Source organism: Podarcis erhardii, assembly GCF_964252035.2.
Source record: "Podarcis erhardii genome assembly, chromosome: 2".
Classification (NCBI taxonomy): Eukaryota; Metazoa; Chordata; class Lepidosauria; order Squamata; family Lacertidae; genus Podarcis; species Podarcis erhardii.
In genome coordinates this window covers 42,085,815-42,102,832 of record NC_138498.1, presented here as the reverse complement: position 1 = coordinate 42,102,832, position 17,018 = coordinate 42,085,815, and the positions used below count along the sequence as shown (strand labels likewise).

The following is a 17,018-nucleotide window of genomic DNA, read 5'->3' as shown; positions in this document are numbered from 1 at the left end:
TTTTCCTTTCCTAATGCAATTTAAATATGAATTTCTTCACTTCAGGTGTTTCTAAAACAGAAGGCTGCATAAACTGTTTTGCCTAGAATGTGTGGTATAATACGACTCAACTCAAAACTGTGATTTAAACATTTCAGGTATTATTAATGTTGACTTCCTTTTCTTGGTGTAGAAATTAAGATCTAGGCCAGTGCCAATAATATGCCACACAGCAACTGGACTGTTCAATTACAGTTATTCACTTTGAACTAGACCTCCAAATAAGTTGTACAAATCTCAGATCTGGCATGGAAAGATTCAGATTTTGAAATTTTAAACATTTCCATTAGAAATGTTATATTGAGAGCCACCTAAATATCAAAATCAAGAGTCCTTCCAGGCTGCTACCCCCCTTTTAAAATAAGTGGGGTGTGGGGAATTGAACCAAGGATCTTCTACATGCAAAGCATGTGCCCTACCACTGAGCTACAGCTCTTCCCTTGAGCTTTTACTACCTTCTTAATATGTGTACTGGATAAATGTAGGATATACCAATGGATAAACCCAGGACCCTAAGGTGATGTTATTTCTAGATACTGTGCTGGGGTTTCCTCTGCGCCCACCCCCCTTTGTAGTTCTTCCTTGCTTTTTCTTCTGTCTTGAGAAAACAGAGTAGAAAGAAATATATTAGTGAAGGACAGAAGGGGGTTTGAAGCTTCAAGTTCTCTTGTTGTGCCTTGTCATATGAACGTATGAAAGGGGAAGGAGCATGAATCAGCTATGAGAGTATGTAGGGTGCAGCAAACTGCTATTGTTTGACTACATTCAGTATTGGAGGGAGGGGAGAAGGAATTTATAAGCTTATGTGAAGTTATTTACTGTTATCCAAAAACCATGTAACGGGCGGAAGTGCGACTTTGGGAGTGATTTAGGTGGGCTGAGAAAATATTGCCACTGTTACTATTTTTTTGAAAAATGGGGGAAAGTTGAGTGATTTTAAAAGGGGATTAATATTATTAAAATTTTAAAATATTAATATTTGTATTTTAAAAATTAATATTTGTATTTAATTTGGTATCGCCAAACATGCAGCCACTATAAGATTCTGAAAGATGGGGCACATTGAACTAGAAGTCCACCAATGCAAATTGACCCAATGTCCATTGTCATACACAATCTGGCAAGGAATATGATAGACAGTCATAGTGGGAGTAAGACTGGTACCAAGGCAAAACAGATAAAAAAATCTAAAAATTGTGAGACTTTTTAAAAATAGCCAGTGAGGAAATCATGTGTATTTCTTGGGGGATTGTATTCCATTAATAAGGAGCCACCAGTGAAGACCACTTGTCTTCGATATCATTCAACTATTACCACACAGAGTCTGGTTTATTAAAGCAGTTTCTAGGTTCAGATATAAAGGGAGACTGTGGTTTAAGAAACCCTAAAAGTTTTATATTATGGCATGTGATGAAAAGAGGAAAAAATATGGGCACAGTGCTCCTTTTTTCAGTCAAATAAAACACATGTTATTTGGCCATTACTGTCATACCTAAGCCATGCCTGTAAGTCAAAACTAGCACCTTGCATTGTGCACAGGACACAATGCAACGTATACTTCGGAGCACAGATAAAATTTGGTTCCAACAAACCCAACCCTAGATAATCTACCACATTCTGTGCCTGTGGAAAATTCTGTTTTCAGGGGCATGCCCTACACAGAGCACATTACCGGTGTCTGGTCCTTTGAAGGTGATTTGAATTATCCAACAATAAGAAATGCCAACCATCAAGCAGAAATGCCTAGCTGAAATCCAGCCAGCAAAGCTGAATATTCATAGAGATTACTAAACTGGACTGACAAGGAGGAAATAAGTCACATCTAGAACAGGGATCCTAAACTCCCAAAGGCCACAGGACCTGCCAGCTATCATCACTTCCACCTCACCAAGATTCAACTTCATTTGGTTCACCTGTCTCCAGCTCCTGACCATATCCAAACACTGAATAAGCATTCTAAGGACAGGTGCAGCCCTGGAAGAAAAAGTCAAGGCTGCATATCCTCACCAGTTGCAGTAGCAGCTTGCAAGTCAGCTCTCCTATCTTCCTAACACTGCATGTTGCTGCTAGTTACCTAAGAGGGGGAGGCAAGGCCACAGCATTGGGGGAGTCAGGTTAGCTCCCTGATGCTTTGTCCCTCCCCCTCTCAGTAACAACAGTGATGCTTGGGAAGGTAGGAGAGCAATGTTTCACCCATGCCACCTCTCTTGACCACTACTGACTACTTGTCTATGCCCCAAAACTATGACCAAGCCCAGGGGCGAAAACCTCACCGTTCTTTTTTACCACCCCAAATCGAAGAACAAAAGTGAAACTTGGAAAGAATAGGTTCCAGTCACACAATGAAGAGATGTTCGTGACCAGTTTCAAAGCCTTCCTGGCCACAAATGCTGAAGCATTCAAAAATGTTTTGTGTGTCCTGGTCACCTTATCACTACCCCACAGTCAAAAGTATCAAGAGCCACAGACTATCTAATAAGAAAAAGTAGGGCGATTATCAGAACCCTAACCACACTGTGGATCAAGTTACAAGTTATACATAACATCAGGCTGGCATTAAAAAAGATACAGGTACTTTTTCACATTTCAGTCAATAAGGAAGCTGTTGTTGGTGGCTCCATGGTCCAGTAAAGGCCAGTCAAATAATTATTACTTACATAAATGAGCCCAGAGTAGTATCGGTCCTTCAAATTATGTAGAACAGAGGCCTCATTTAAGCAGGTTAATTCTGCCATGTCTTCCACTTTAGAAAATTTGGGAGGGTTCATCTTCTGAATGTCATCTTTGTTGACAACCGCTTTCTTCCCATTCTCAGCCAGTTCAACCAGCACTTCATCTCCCCTCTCCTCTTTGATGCCTGCAGCTTCAAAGCCATGACGTTCTGAAGGAATCCACACAAGTTTTTTAGCAGTCCAGTCAGCCTGTGTAGCAGGGTTGTAGATTACTGCCCTGTCCACAAAGAGATATCTCTCAGGGTCCTCCTGTCCTATCCTCTGTGCCATCATGAGGGAATTATCAAATAACTGCAACCTAGGGGGGGAAATGAAAACAGAAGTAGAAGTCACTATTAATACATGAACCTGAATTGGCTGGTTTCTCAAACTCAGCAGATTCTATTGCCAGAGCACTGAATAACCTCAAGGATGTATACCCAAATAGGGGATTTAGCAGATTCTGCAGAAATGGATGCTTATGAAAGCGAAACATCCTATGAAACCAGGCCATTTCTGTAAAAGAAGCATATTTGCTCCAATGTAATGCTCATGCTTGCTTAGTAAGAGCCCCATCTGCAGCCGTGCAAGTATCTGCGTTTCAACTTGTTTTTCCCATTTACTTTCAATGCACTGACGCTGCAGTCCACCAAGACAAAGGTGGTACAGTGGTACCTTGGGTTAAGTACTTAATTCGTTCCGGAGGTCTGTTCTTAACCTGAAACTGTTCTTAACCTGAAGCACCACTTTAGCTAATGGGGCCTCCTGCTGCTGCCGCGCCGCCGAAGCACAATTTCTGTTCTCATCCTGAAGCAAAGTTCTTAACCTGAAGCACTATTTCTGGGTCAGCGGAGTCTGTAACCTGAAGCGTATGTAACCTGAAGCATATGTAACCCGAGGTACCACTGTATTGTGGTCTAAACCACTGAACCTCTTGGGCTTGCTGATTGTAAGGTCAGCAGTTTGAATCCATGTGATGGGGTGAGCTCCCATTGTTTTGTCCCAGCTCCTGCCAACCTAGCAGCTCGAAAGCGTTAACAGCACCAGTAGATAAATAGGTACCAGAGTCGAGGGAAAGGTAAATAGCGTTCCCATGTGCTCTGGCTTCTGTCACGGTGTCCCGTTGTACCAGTTGTGTTTTAGTTATGCTGGCCACATGACTCAGAAAGCTGTCTGTGGACAAACTCCAGTTGATTGAACTTAACGGTCCAGTCAAACCAAAGGCTGAAATCTTATAAACATTTAAGCTAGGGACAAATATTCAACTCTACGGGGCTTATTTTTAATTAAACATGTACACCACATTGCACTTTCTTATGCCAAAGTACTCTGATGCAGGATACCAGTTTCTGTATAGAATGGCTTTAACTTTATAAAGTTATATTTAGTACTGTTAGTAAAGTTATATTTAGTACTGCTTTTGGTGCAGGAACAGAAATAATGGATTACCACTCCATGACAGCTTCATAGCTGTCAGTGCATTCGGTAGTTTCACAACTACCTGTCCAATACATAATAATAAGCATCAGCAACTTCTGAAGGAGGATAAACCAGCTGAGTTGCCAGCTAGGCTCTGCTGGAAGATGGTAGGCAAACAGAAGCAGTGTTCGAAATTCCCCAAGCGCCAGGTACATTTTGCTACTGGCGCAGGTCCAACTGCAACTACCTTGAGATTTCTGGACGCCAAGGTTGACAAACATACGTTTAAAAACCTCTGCCTTAGTACAGAGTGAATTTCCACTGTGTGTTTTTCTACTTCTTGCATACTGGGACAAGTGAACTGTTGTAAGAGCAAGCTACAGTCAAGCAATGTAGTTGAGATCACAGAATCATAGAATTGTAGCACTGGAAGAGACCCCGAGGGTCATCTGGCCCAACCTCCTAGTCCATTGTGGAGACTGTAACCTAGGTTTAAGATGCCATTTGGCACCTAGCTTATATATCCGAGTTTCTAACACTGAACAGAAGAGGCGGCTTGGAGATTTCAAAGGGCAAAATTCCAATGTAACAAAAGTAAAGATTCCATCCATAGTAAGCCTGATAAACGCTGAGGAACTTAGGAGTGTTCCCCAGCCTTCTCATCTGGAAGAACTATAATACTGTACCATATTTCCAGTATGCTGTTTACTGTCCTCCAAGTGACCCTGGACTAGAGTGGTAGAAGAAATGTTTCCTTTCATTCTGTCTTCCAGAAGGCCCTATCTAAGTCTTCAATGGGATGCGTAAAGATGAATTATAAGCAGGAGCTCCGAGAAACCATTTAGCAGTCTGAACCTTAGTTCAGGGGATTTTTGGCTGGAGATGTGCAATCAACTTAAAACAAGTATTCTCATCCTAGCACCTTTTCCTCTGAATGAAGATAAATACCCAATTAACCTAGTATCTTTAACTCTCCAATCCAGGCATAGGCAAACTCAGCCCTCCATTTGTTTTTGGGACTACAACTCCCATCATCCCTGACCACTGGTCCTGTTAGCTAGGAATGATGGGAATTGTAGTCCCAAAAACATCTGGAGGGCCGACTTTGTCTATGACTGCTCCAATCCTTCTTTTGATACAAAATTATTCCTTATGGGTAACCTACAGCCCTAAGCCTAATTACAAAAGCTACCCGCTTCTCTGGGGAAAGCAATCAGTTCCTCCTTTAGCAGCCAGCTGGGCAGGGAGTAAGAGAGTGTGGTTCCAGAGAAAGAAAGGAAAGCCACCCCCCCCTCCCGGTCCTGTGTACTTTTGGCTTTGGCATATCCATTCCGACTACCAGCATGTGGCTGTTGACCAAAAAAAGCAAAGGTTCCCCACCAATGCTGTAATACCAGCCATACTTAAATCTTCAGGCGAATCACTTGAATAAAATTCCTAAACTCAGATCTGCTTGGTCATAAGTCTAGAAATAGTGACCAGCATAACTTAAGCATGGCACTTAAGCATAGGTGACATAAAATGCATGTTAGTAGCTATGACTGCAAAATAAATGTTGAGACTATGTGTAATACTGGAACATAAACATGGGAATGTTAATCCATAGCAGAATAAGTAATACTTCTGAAAATAATCAATTACAGCAGTTTTAATGAAATTACATTATTTCTGCCATAGCCAAGACACGTATATAGAAATATATTGTCAGCATAGAATCAAGTTTAAGAAATTTAGGCAGAAACTAAAGAGACCAAGTAAAATGAAGTTCTGTGCTGTGCATTTCCTTTAATAATAAGTTACCTGAAACTTAATACAGACACAAAATGCCAGCCAACAAATTCACTTGGATGTGCTCTGGAGCTGAACCAAAGTTTTACTGATCCTGGAACAGTAAGGCAATCAAAGGGCAGATGTTCAGATTTGATGCAACTGGTAATGTTTTGAAATGTATCAAATTTAACAGTGAAGAGGACACTATCTAAAGTTAAGGAAACATATTGCTTCATTGATTTATTTGATGCATTGCATAACTACCATACCCAATCCAACCTTGCTTTGTCTAAAAACATGGTCAAGCACGTTAAAATGTTAATTCTCCCCATGAAAGATAAAATTCATGATGTGTTAAGTAGGTATCATGCAATTATGTTTTGCTAGGATGCCTTCCAAATGCAAGTGTTTGCTATCTTATTTTTTAGCATATAAATCATTTTAATCTAATGGACAACACTTTTGTAAAGACTACCAAAAAATAAAAATAAAGTTGCCCAACGTAACATTCATTTACAAATACAGTGGTACCTCGGGTTACATACGCTTCAGGTTACAGACTCCGCTAACCCAGAAATAGTGCTTCAGGTTAAGAACTTTCAGGATGAGAACAGAAATTGTGCTCCGGCGGCACGGTGGCAGCAGGAGGCCCCATTAGCTAAAGTGGTGCTTCAGGTTAAGAACAGTTCCAGGTTAAGTACGGCCCTCCGGAACGAATTAAGTACTTAACCCGAGGTACCACAGTATTGCCATGCATTCCGGCATGCAGGTTAATAACATTTCCTGCTCTGCTCTAGACAAACAGGTCGCAGTATTCTCTGCTGGGTGGCTGCTTTGTGCTGACTTGTTCACCACCACCCTGGAACAATTTTTACTAAGAGTCCTAACCCAGCCTAAGCCTCTCACCATTTAAAATGAAGTACAACAATCCAACACTTTTTTTAAAGGAGGCAGTATTAAGAATGATGCATGCATTGGGTTGTATTCAACTAACTTTTACTCAGAATGAACCCAACTTCATCACGGGCATTCATTTCAATGGGTCTACATTGAGTACAAGTTAGTTGAATACAAACCATTCAAGTCTATTCTCCTTCAAGGGAGACACCTACATGTCAGACTGATAAGTTACTATAGCTGAATAAAGTGTGAAGTCATTCAATCCACCAGAGGGCCATGAAGCAGCCTGCCTTACTTGCTGCAGACCAGATGAATTCACATCAGTAGACCAAGAAATGACTACAGTAAGCATAGCTAAGGAGGAATAGTGCTTTAGAATAAACTGCTCAAAAGAAGGTTCCAAGAAGGAAAATAAGAAGTAAGGTTGCTCCAATTGAAACTAGAACCCAAATAAGTCATGCCCAAAGTAAGAGCCAGTAGCTCTACAGATGCTACAGACAAATTTGACTGAAATCAAGATGGCACCTTTGAAAACACATGGAGACATCTATAGCAGTATTATTCTAGCGGGGCCCTATACTTCCAGCTGCCCTATGCACATTTATATACATACATACATACATTTATATACATACATATATAATACATACATACATACACAGCAAATTGATAGGCATTTATTTTTCCTTTCTAGGTTAAAGCTAGAACTCCAAAGCAGGCCCAGGTGTCATTCTAATACAACAAAGTAGCCAACCAACACTGTGCAACCAATATACAACCAATATTCCAGGTGAGTGCATCAGCTAGTTTCTAGAGCAATGCAAAGAAGGTCTGGAAGAATACAGTCACATGGCGGAGGGGTGTGTGTGCTCCCAAATGGGTTACCTGGGCAACCTGAAGAAGTGTGCATGCACACGAAAGCTCATACCAAGAACTGACTTAGTTGGTCTTTAAGGTGCTACTGGAAGGAATTTGTTTTGTTTTGACTGGGCAACCTTAGTTTGTCACACAGTTGGATAGGACCTCTGTTGTTTGCCATTCAGAGAAACCAGCACTAAGTGTTAAGAAAAGATCACTTGTCAGGCTACATCACTCTTTTCACATCATCAGACAACAGTGACTAGAATAAGAAAAGAGTAGAGTAAACGATGGGTGGGGCGAGGTTTTAGAGGTTCCGTGCAGCCATTTCAAGGACATTGAAGCATCTTACATACACCTGGAACATCTCACATGAGGAACAGAACAATGCTACGTAGCCCACTAGGTCAAGCAGTTTGGCGTGCTTGTTGTGAACTGGCCGGTAGTTTCGAAATTAAGTGGTAGGAGCTCCCAAGTTTGGAACCAGTTGTGACCAGCACCCACGGTGAAGGACAAAAGGGCTGCGTGACAACTTCCCAGTCCTCACCGGGAAGATGGAAGGAAACAGACGCCGCCAACCCACGGAAGGGCGTCAAGACCTCTTCATTGGGCAGGGAGATTATTTGGAAAAACGGGGTTACGGCTAACCGGCGCCTTCCTAGCGGCCACACAAAAGGCAACCGGAGGGCGGGAGAGGGTAGCGCCCCTAACCCCAACCCTATACGGCCCCCCGAGATGGATGCTACCGAAACCTCAGCCGAGTACGGAATAAACCGATGCCCACCCCTCTGGCTTCAACCGCCCCCCCCCACCCCACGCCGTCAAGCAATCCCACCCACCCCTTAAACAAAGGGACACGTGCGCTTTTCGGCGACCCGGGCCCCGAACAGGCAGCCCTTTTGGATACGTCTGCACCGGCGCGCATGCAGCGCGCTGCAAGGGAGGGGAAGGGAAAGGACGGGAGGTGGGAGACCATTACAGGCGAGCCCCATTCAGTTGCATTTCCCAGGAGGGGGGGACGTGGGCTATTCGTTTCGCGCACCTCCCTCAGAAGGTGGAGTGGGAGGGGAGGGCGCCTGAAGATGAAGGCGAGGCAAGCGGGGAGGAGGAGGAGGAGGACCGGCCCCCCCCATCTAGGTGGGAGCAGAGACCCCGCTGCTTTCGCCTCCCCCCTCCCCATCTCGTCCAGGCGAGGCGGGAAAATGTGGGGGAGGGGGAGAGGGGGGCACCCGCAGCTTCCCCTGCTTCCTCCCCGCTCTTTCTTTTCCCCGCACGCCTCACCTCTTCTCCGCGCGCGCGTGCCCGCGCCGTCCTCTCGGCCGCTCAAGCTGGTCCGCTGTCTGCGGAGCCGCCTCTCCCCCCAGCGCGCGCGCGCTCGAACCGACTCCGCACTACCCGCCCCGCCCCCGCTCCCGGCGCCTTTAGCGCCACACCGAGCACTCCCCACCTCCTCCTCTCTGGCACCGCCCACCAATAGGGTGGAAAAAAAGAAAGTTGCTGGGCTGCCCGGTTGGTCGCCTCGCCCGCCTATCGGCGTCCTTCCTGGCCGCCTATTGGTCTCTCCCTTTAGACCTGCCCCCGTCCAAGCCAGGCTCATAGCAACCTTCGCAAAGCTTCTCGTCCGAAATTCCATCTCCTCACGCTTCACCGACCCTTTGTGAGGCCTCGGATTGGCTGGCTGCCTCTGCCTATCAAAGGGAAGCAGCCCTTCCAGTGCTGGGCGTCTTTACGCTTGTCACCCGAGCGTATTGGAACAGAGGCGGGACATTGGACGGCTGCGGTTGTCCCGTTTTGCGGTGGCTGCTGCTCCTCCTTTCCTCGCCGAGGTCAAAGCGAGCCTGGACCAGAGTGGCGCCGCGCGGGGTCAGGTGCAGCGGCCGGGGTAATGCGCGCGCGCCGTGCGGCCGAGAAGCGCTGCAGCCTTTGCTCCCGCTGGGGTGCATGTGTCGCATGTAGCAGCACCCCGCCCACTTACGCCGCATGCATCTGCAAGCAGCTGCAGTTGCTGCGCGCGCCATCGCCCTCCTCCCTCTCTGCGAGCCTACAGCGTGGCTGGTGAAATTAGGACATGCACTAGCGCGATGCGTGTAGCGGGCTGCCCATCCTGTGGTGCCGCGTGTAGCGTTGCGGGAGCAGAGTCACCCAAGCGCTGAGGCCTTGGGGTACGATGCGCGCCGCGCCCCACCCGCCGCTTAGGCCGTGGCGTTGTAGCAAATCCAGACCTTGCATTGACTCCCTCCCTCTTGCAGACCCCTCTACTTTAAACATCGTCCGTGCTGACCACTTCCCTCAAACCTGAGGGAGTGCTTTTTGCATTGCATTCCTGCAGTGAATTAGATGTCTTAAAGTACCACTCCTTTTCTCATGGAAAACTACCCTTTCATTCATCTGGGAGGTGGTTTTCTGCAAAGACTGCAGTACAAATAAGGTCATGTAAATAGCTTTTCCTCGCCCATGCCCTATGCAACAAATCCCCCCCCCCTTGAGGGTCTGTGTAGAATGATTGTACACCCACCAGGAACCGAGTTCACACCTCTGATATCTCTTGGCCTTGGCTCCACCCTCTGCTTTTTGCTGCTCACAGCTACACTCATTCTCTGCCAGTTCACGTTCATACCACACATGCACATAATATATTGCCAATAACTAGACATGGAGACTTTGACGTTAAGTGAGTGATCGATCACAATTTAACCATAAGATGCTTTTCTTGCATGATATTCTACAGGTTTAACCAATTTGTTCCGAATGCTACTGATAATTAAATGCAGAGTGGCGGGAAACTCTGTGTGTGCGCGCGCACGCCAAAAAGTTTATTTTTAAAATCCAGTGATCATACTTTGTAATCTCAGTTCAGCAACAGCAAGGCTGGCTTCTGAATGTATCTGGAGAGGACTTGAGGTCACTGAGAGAGTTCACAGGGCTAATTGGATCTGGTGCTAAGGAGACTGATCAGGTGAAACTCATTAACAGGGTTAATGTATATACTGCACTTCAAAAGAACAAAGGCAAATTCTCCATCAAGAAAAATAATTCAATAACTGATACAAATGTTTGTATATGCTCATAATGTGTTTTGCTGTTTCTAATTAGGGGAAGAGGTATGGTCCTATACAGAACGTAGAAGCACAAGTCTGGAAATTCTACTTGGATCCCAGCTCTCTGAGAGCCACTCCCACTTCCCATCACATTTTCAAGCCTCTCTTTTCAAACATATGGACTAAGCCAATAATTTATGGTGCTGGATTTTTAACCCAGAATTAACTTCTGTACTGGAATGTTTGTATGGAAATCCAGAACATGCTCAGTCCTGTCTTTTGAAAGTCTAGGTCAATGGTTCTTAATCTTTCTTAGTCATGGACCCCTTGGAGAATCTGCTGAAAGCTATGGATCTCAGAAAAAATGCACAAAAATACAGAATTTTGCATATACTGTATTTTTCTGTTTATAAGATTCCCCCTACTTTTGGGCACCCCAAATTTAGAAAATGGGCATATGCGCTATCCATGTATAAGACACCCCCATATTTTAAACCTTATTTTAAAGTAAAAAAAAACCCTAGCTTTATACACTGAAAAGTACGGTGATTTATTTTATTGCACTGGGGGATTTGTTGGCTTCCAATTGAAACTTGCTGAAACTCCTCAATCCATGAACCCCAGGTTAAAAAACCCTGGTCTTAGGTTATTTGAAGAAAGAACCTGAAACCTTTAAAGGCAGGTCCTTCTTTCACTGTAGTGAAAAAGGGATAATTCAGGCTGCTGTGAGATGCCTTTGTGAACAGTTTTTAAAAAGAAGAGGGAGCTGATATTTGTTTATTTTCTTTTATGCAATAAAATATGCATTGCATGATTGAAAGGGGGGGGGACCCATGAAATGGTTTACAAAAAGATAAAACAAAAAATTTAAAAATACAACAGTGCTTTAAAACCTACAAAAGTTAAAATACTAAAACAAATTAAAATTATCTCAACTTTCTTAGCATCTTGGTAGACTTGTCTAAACAAGAATGTTTTCAACAGGTGTCAAAAAGAGCACAGTGTATGGCTTAGGAGAATGTTTTCTTCCACAGAAAGTGTTAATTTACTTATGTATTACTGCACATATATGGCATTTTCCTGCTAAGGGTGTACAGTTTAAAATACAGTACTAAAAAATGGAAAAATACAAAAAACGAAACAGCAAAATTGACTCAGACCAGCCTGGGCTTCAAAGCTCTTTTGCAACAGAGCTTTGAACAGATTCTTCAGATCTGGAAGAAAGGTGGCCAGAGATCAGCACTTAAGAAAAGGAAATGAGTAGGGTTGAGCAAAACCGATGTGGTAAAAGCTACCTAAGCTATTTCTTTCTCCTTTTAAATAATTTTAAATTATGCATACATGAACAAACATACAACATATAATACATTCTTCATAGTAAGAACATAAATGTAGAAAGCATTAAAAATTATATTCCTTTAGTTCTATTCACATAAATGCGTATCAAATTTGTACTAAAGCACTGCCAATGTAAGGCAATCAATATTAATTTATTGTATCAATCCCAACTTAAAACGTGCTCCTTATAGCTGACAAAAGGGGAACTACGCCTTTTACAATTGCTCTTTTTTCTGTCTTCTGCCACTTCTTTCATTTTGTGTGCCTGTTTCGCCATCCTTTCAACATACCATATGTTGTTGAACCACTCTAGACTCACCTACCTCGGAATAGTAAGCTTTGTTGAATTCAGTGAGACTTTCTTAGTAAATTTGTAATTCTACATAGGCTTGCTTGGAAGTAAGCCCCAGTGAACACAGGGGGGTTATTTCTGAGGAAGCATGCATAGGATTACACTAATCCATCACTAGTTATATGCAGAATATACCCATTGAAATCAGTGGAATTAAGTAATTTAAGTCCCAACTCTGTCTACGACTTAGTTGGGCATCACTCTATGATACAAATAAGAAAGTCCTAGGTTTAAATGTTGTGTCAACCATGAATTCACCATGTATTCTTAAAGCACTCTTGAACTCACGTCTCCCACCCATAATATGGAACTAACAATACATGTGAATCTATGTGAAGTACTCTGAATACTAAGCACTATTCTAAATAATAGTAGTCTTGATTCATCTTTGCCACCCAGCCCTGAACTTTCATAGGATTTTCTGTGAACATTATGCTCCTTTCATGTCAAGTAATATCACTGTTTTGGGTTAAAGCAATGGAAACTAATTAAACAATGGAAACAAACAATATATGTTTTTAAAAATTAAGCATTCTTAAAAGGAAAGAAGATGAGGGCTGAGACAAGGGCTTGCTTTTTCCATTTTTTATGTGCTCTCAAATGATAGATTATATTATAATCTTGACTTTAGTAGGAGTTTTTTTGCTGTCTACAGTTGGAATGGAAGCCAGCTGGATTTATAACCTAAATAGAGCAAGATTTTGCAGAAGCAGGGGAGCCGGTGGTGTGGCTCCTTTTACTTCCTTGAAGAAATGGATTTGGTCATATATGGTGGGGCGAAGAAGTCTGTGCAACAGCGGACCAAAGAACTCTTTCCATTCCCAACTGTTTTCACATTTCCTTCTTAGCACCCTCCAGTGCCAACACCATCATACAGAACCTGGAGGCCAACAGCAAAATCCCTTTGGATTACACTTAAATTTGAAACTAACTGACAGGGAGTGTATTGGAGATAAAGAGCTTGGAAAAGAATGAGGGATCCAAGTTTTGTTAAATGCTTTGTGCTGATATATGGCTATGACTTTTGTGAAAGTTTACTTTGTGGGGTGACTGGAGTTCAGTTCTTGCACTCAGAAACTTGCTCTTCACATACTTTGTCCAAAACAGCACTTGTGTTCGCAGTGTGCCTAAACATGCCCTGCTCATGGTGGCTAGGTCCCTCAGAGAGAAAAAGAAGAAAGAGATGGTCCTCTGTCTTTTCAGGTGTCCCACAAAAGACCATAGATGACAAGTAATCTTGCCAGTAGCATATGCCCCCAAGTAAATGTGAGACAAAAGCATAGGAGGGAAGACCATTCTATGGATGCATTTTTCAACAGTGCTTCTTGTTAGATTGAATGGGTAGCAGGAGCCCATGTGATTTGATTTTACAGCAGGGGTGCCAACTGGAATAAAATATTGGGGGGACAGATAAACCCCACCACACATAATCACATGGCACACACCATTTGAATAGCAGTGTCTATCAACTGGGGGGGGGGGCTGGCCCCTAGGATTTGGCTCCTATGTTTTACAGTACACTGAACCATCAAAGTAGACTTGTTAAGCACATTATAGTTTAAAGCTTAGCAGCAGAAGTGTTTCTGAGCCATACATTTTTAATGCAATAATTAAGTAACACTCTACATACGTAGTTAAATGAGGAACATGACAGTAAATCAACACAGTCACAAAGGGGAATTGCAGGCAAAAATAAAATAGATGCTGGACCACATGAAATTTAAAACCATAAACAGTTCATAAATTTTGTAATGATACAGGTGAAAACCATCAACCAAAAATGACAACAGGGTGATGGAGTGTAAAGGTAAAGGGACCCCTGACCATTAGGTCCAGTCGTGACCGACTCTGGGGTTGCGACGCTCATCTCGCTTTATTGGCCGAGGGAGCCGGCGTACAGCTTCCGGGTCATGTGGCCAGCATGGCTAAGCTGCTTCTGGCGAACCAGAGCAGCGCACGGAAATACCGTTTACCTTCCTGCCAGAGTGGTACCTATTTATCTACTTGCACTTTGACGTGCTTTTGAACTGCTAGATTGGCAGGAGCAGGGACCGAGCAACGGGTTTAACCCACAGCGCCACCCGCGTCCCATGATGGAGTATATGTTCACATTAACTCTTACTCAACTTCCAGTGCATTCCCACTTCTAGTTTTTGAAGTCACATTCACATAGTGTTAGCCACAATCCATATCTAACCTGTAAAGGTAAATGGACCCCTGACCATTAGGTCCAGTCATGCCCGACTCTGGGGTTGCGGTGCTCATCTCTGGCAAACCAGAGCAGTGCACTGAAACGCCGTTTACCTTCCCACCAGAGCGGTACCTATTTATCTACCTGCACTTTGACATGCTTTCAAACTGCTAGGTTGGCAGGAGCAGGGACCGAGCAACGGGAGCTCACCCCATCGTGGGGATTCGAACCGCTGACCTTTTGATTGACAAATCCTAGGCTCTGTGGTTTAACCCACAGCGCCACCCGTGTCCCTTCATCTAACTTGTAGTTTCTTGATATATACAGCTGTTTGATGTGTGTTTTCCCAAACCAACTTCAATCCAATTAGAGGACTTGAGCCACATTCATTTCATGCTTAAGCCAGGTGCATACAATGGAGACTGCCATTGGCCATGCACAGGTAACAGCTTAATAAATAGGAGTTCTGCAAGGAGGGTGGCAGTGACAGGGTGGAGACTTCCCTACCGCATCTCTGATGTGAACACTGTACAAATGCAGCTTGAAACACAGTGTTAGGGGATGACCTCACTGCATTTTAAGTCACTAATGTGAACATACCTGAAGTACTCTGTGTTTCATTCAACCTAGTTTTAGCAGCCCATTGCCAGGATTTGTTCTCTGATACAGATCAAAGAGCAGCAATGAAGGCATGTGTTGGGCTGCTGTATTTCCATTGCTATTATGTGTGCGGTCTTAAATCTAATGCCAAGTATTTAGTTCCATGAAGGGATAGTGATAGCTAATTAATAAAAACTGCTACCTTGAAAAATCTCTGGCAACATTAGTCACCCTATACCACAATTGCCTCATTACGTAAATCATGTTTAGAACACCACAACACACACGTAACTGGCTGTAAAGTAACATAACATTATATGTAATAAAACTGTAATTTAATTGTCATATCAAAAAATTGCAAAGCACAGTTCCTGATGGCAGTAACACAACATATTATTAACCATCTAATAATAATAATAATAATAATAATAATAATAATAATAATAATTTATTTATACCCCGCCCATCTGGCTGGGCCTCCCCAGCCACTCTGGGCGGCTTCCATAAAAACCAAAAATACAGTAAAATATCACACGTTAAAAACTTCCCTGAACAGGGCTGCCTTAAGATGTCTTCTGAATGTCAGGTAGTTGTTTATCGCTTTGACATCTGCTAGAAGGGCGTTCCACAGGGCGGGCGCCACTACCGAGAAGGCCCTCTGCCTGGTTCCCTGTAGCTTTGCTTCTCGCAATGAGGGAACCGCCAGAAGGCCCTCGGCGCTGGACCTCAGCGTCCGGGCAGAATGATGGGGGTGAAGACGCTCCTTCAGGTATACTGGACCGAGGCCGTTTAGGGCTTTAAAGGTCAGCACCAACACTTTGAATTGTGCTCGGAAACGTACTGTATATGTATATCTACAGTATATGTATTTATTGTCGTAAAGTCCAAGGATTGTCATCCAAAGTTTGTCAAGTCCAACAATTACAACGTACAGTTCCTGTTGGCAATGCCATTTCATACTGATATCTTCCTTCTGCATCGTCCTATGACTTAAAAGTGCAACAAACAGAACTACTTAGTAACATCAAGGCAGCTGATGATAGACCAGTTCTCAGGACTCGCCCTTGTTTCACCGATTGGACTTCTTCAGCGACAAGGTTTCCAGATGCAGGCAATTAGAATTAAACATTCTCAAAGATAAATAATCTTTAAGAATGTTTAATTCTAATTGCCTGCACCCGCCCCATTGCAGGGGTTGCTCCTATATAGCTTCGTTTCAATGGTCATTGATAGGGAGCGTCTCTGACTGGCAACTTCTGCATTCCTGTGGACTACTTTTGGCTGAAAAAACCTACTGAAAAATCTCCTGGAAACATTGTCAATTTAAATTAAATTACAGTTTTATTACATATACTGTAATGTTATGTTACTTTACAGCCAATTACGTGAGTGTTGTGGTGTTCTAAACAATAGTCACCCTGCATTCTCTGCAGTGGTCTGAAAATGGCCAATAAACCTCTACTACTACCCATCCACACTCCTAGGAAAGTGACAGAAATGGCTTGTCAGGTTGAGTTCTTGCAGGTTAAATTTGTTCTACAATTCTAAGTTTTTTTAAATCTCTCTGATAACTTGTCAAATATGTTGTTTTATTTCCAGCTGTGCGGTTCATCATGTAAGAAGTATTATAACCTTAAATGCACAGTAATGCAGAGCCACACGTTTCAGGGATGGCTGTAGAAGTTATAATAACCTGGTTTGGAATCACTCTGGAACTAAACAGGAATGGTTTGACCTCAGTGTGTTATGGAGAACTCTGCAGGGGTCACAAAGACAGTGTCAGAATTCTTGTCTCTGTTATT

General features: G+C 43.3%; 1 protein-coding gene across 2 annotated transcripts in view; it reads right to left on the bottom strand.

The window, feature by feature from the left end:
- MYH10 (myosin heavy chain 10) overlaps positions 1-9,102 on the bottom strand; it is a 71,133-nt gene extending 62,031 nt beyond the window's left edge. For both annotated transcript variants that reach the window (XM_081848634.1, XM_081848635.1), the window contains exons 1-2: positions 8,979-9,102; positions 2,697-3,069 (exon numbers count right to left, since the gene is read on the bottom strand). In XM_081848634.1, the coding sequence (XP_081704760.1) occupies positions 2,697-3,044 (348 nt within the window). In that variant the 5' untranslated portion in view covers positions 3,045-3,069; positions 8,979-9,102. The remainder of the gene's footprint in view (positions 1-2,696; positions 3,070-8,978) is intronic.
- Between the last annotated feature and the right edge of the window lie 7,916 nt (positions 9,103-17,018).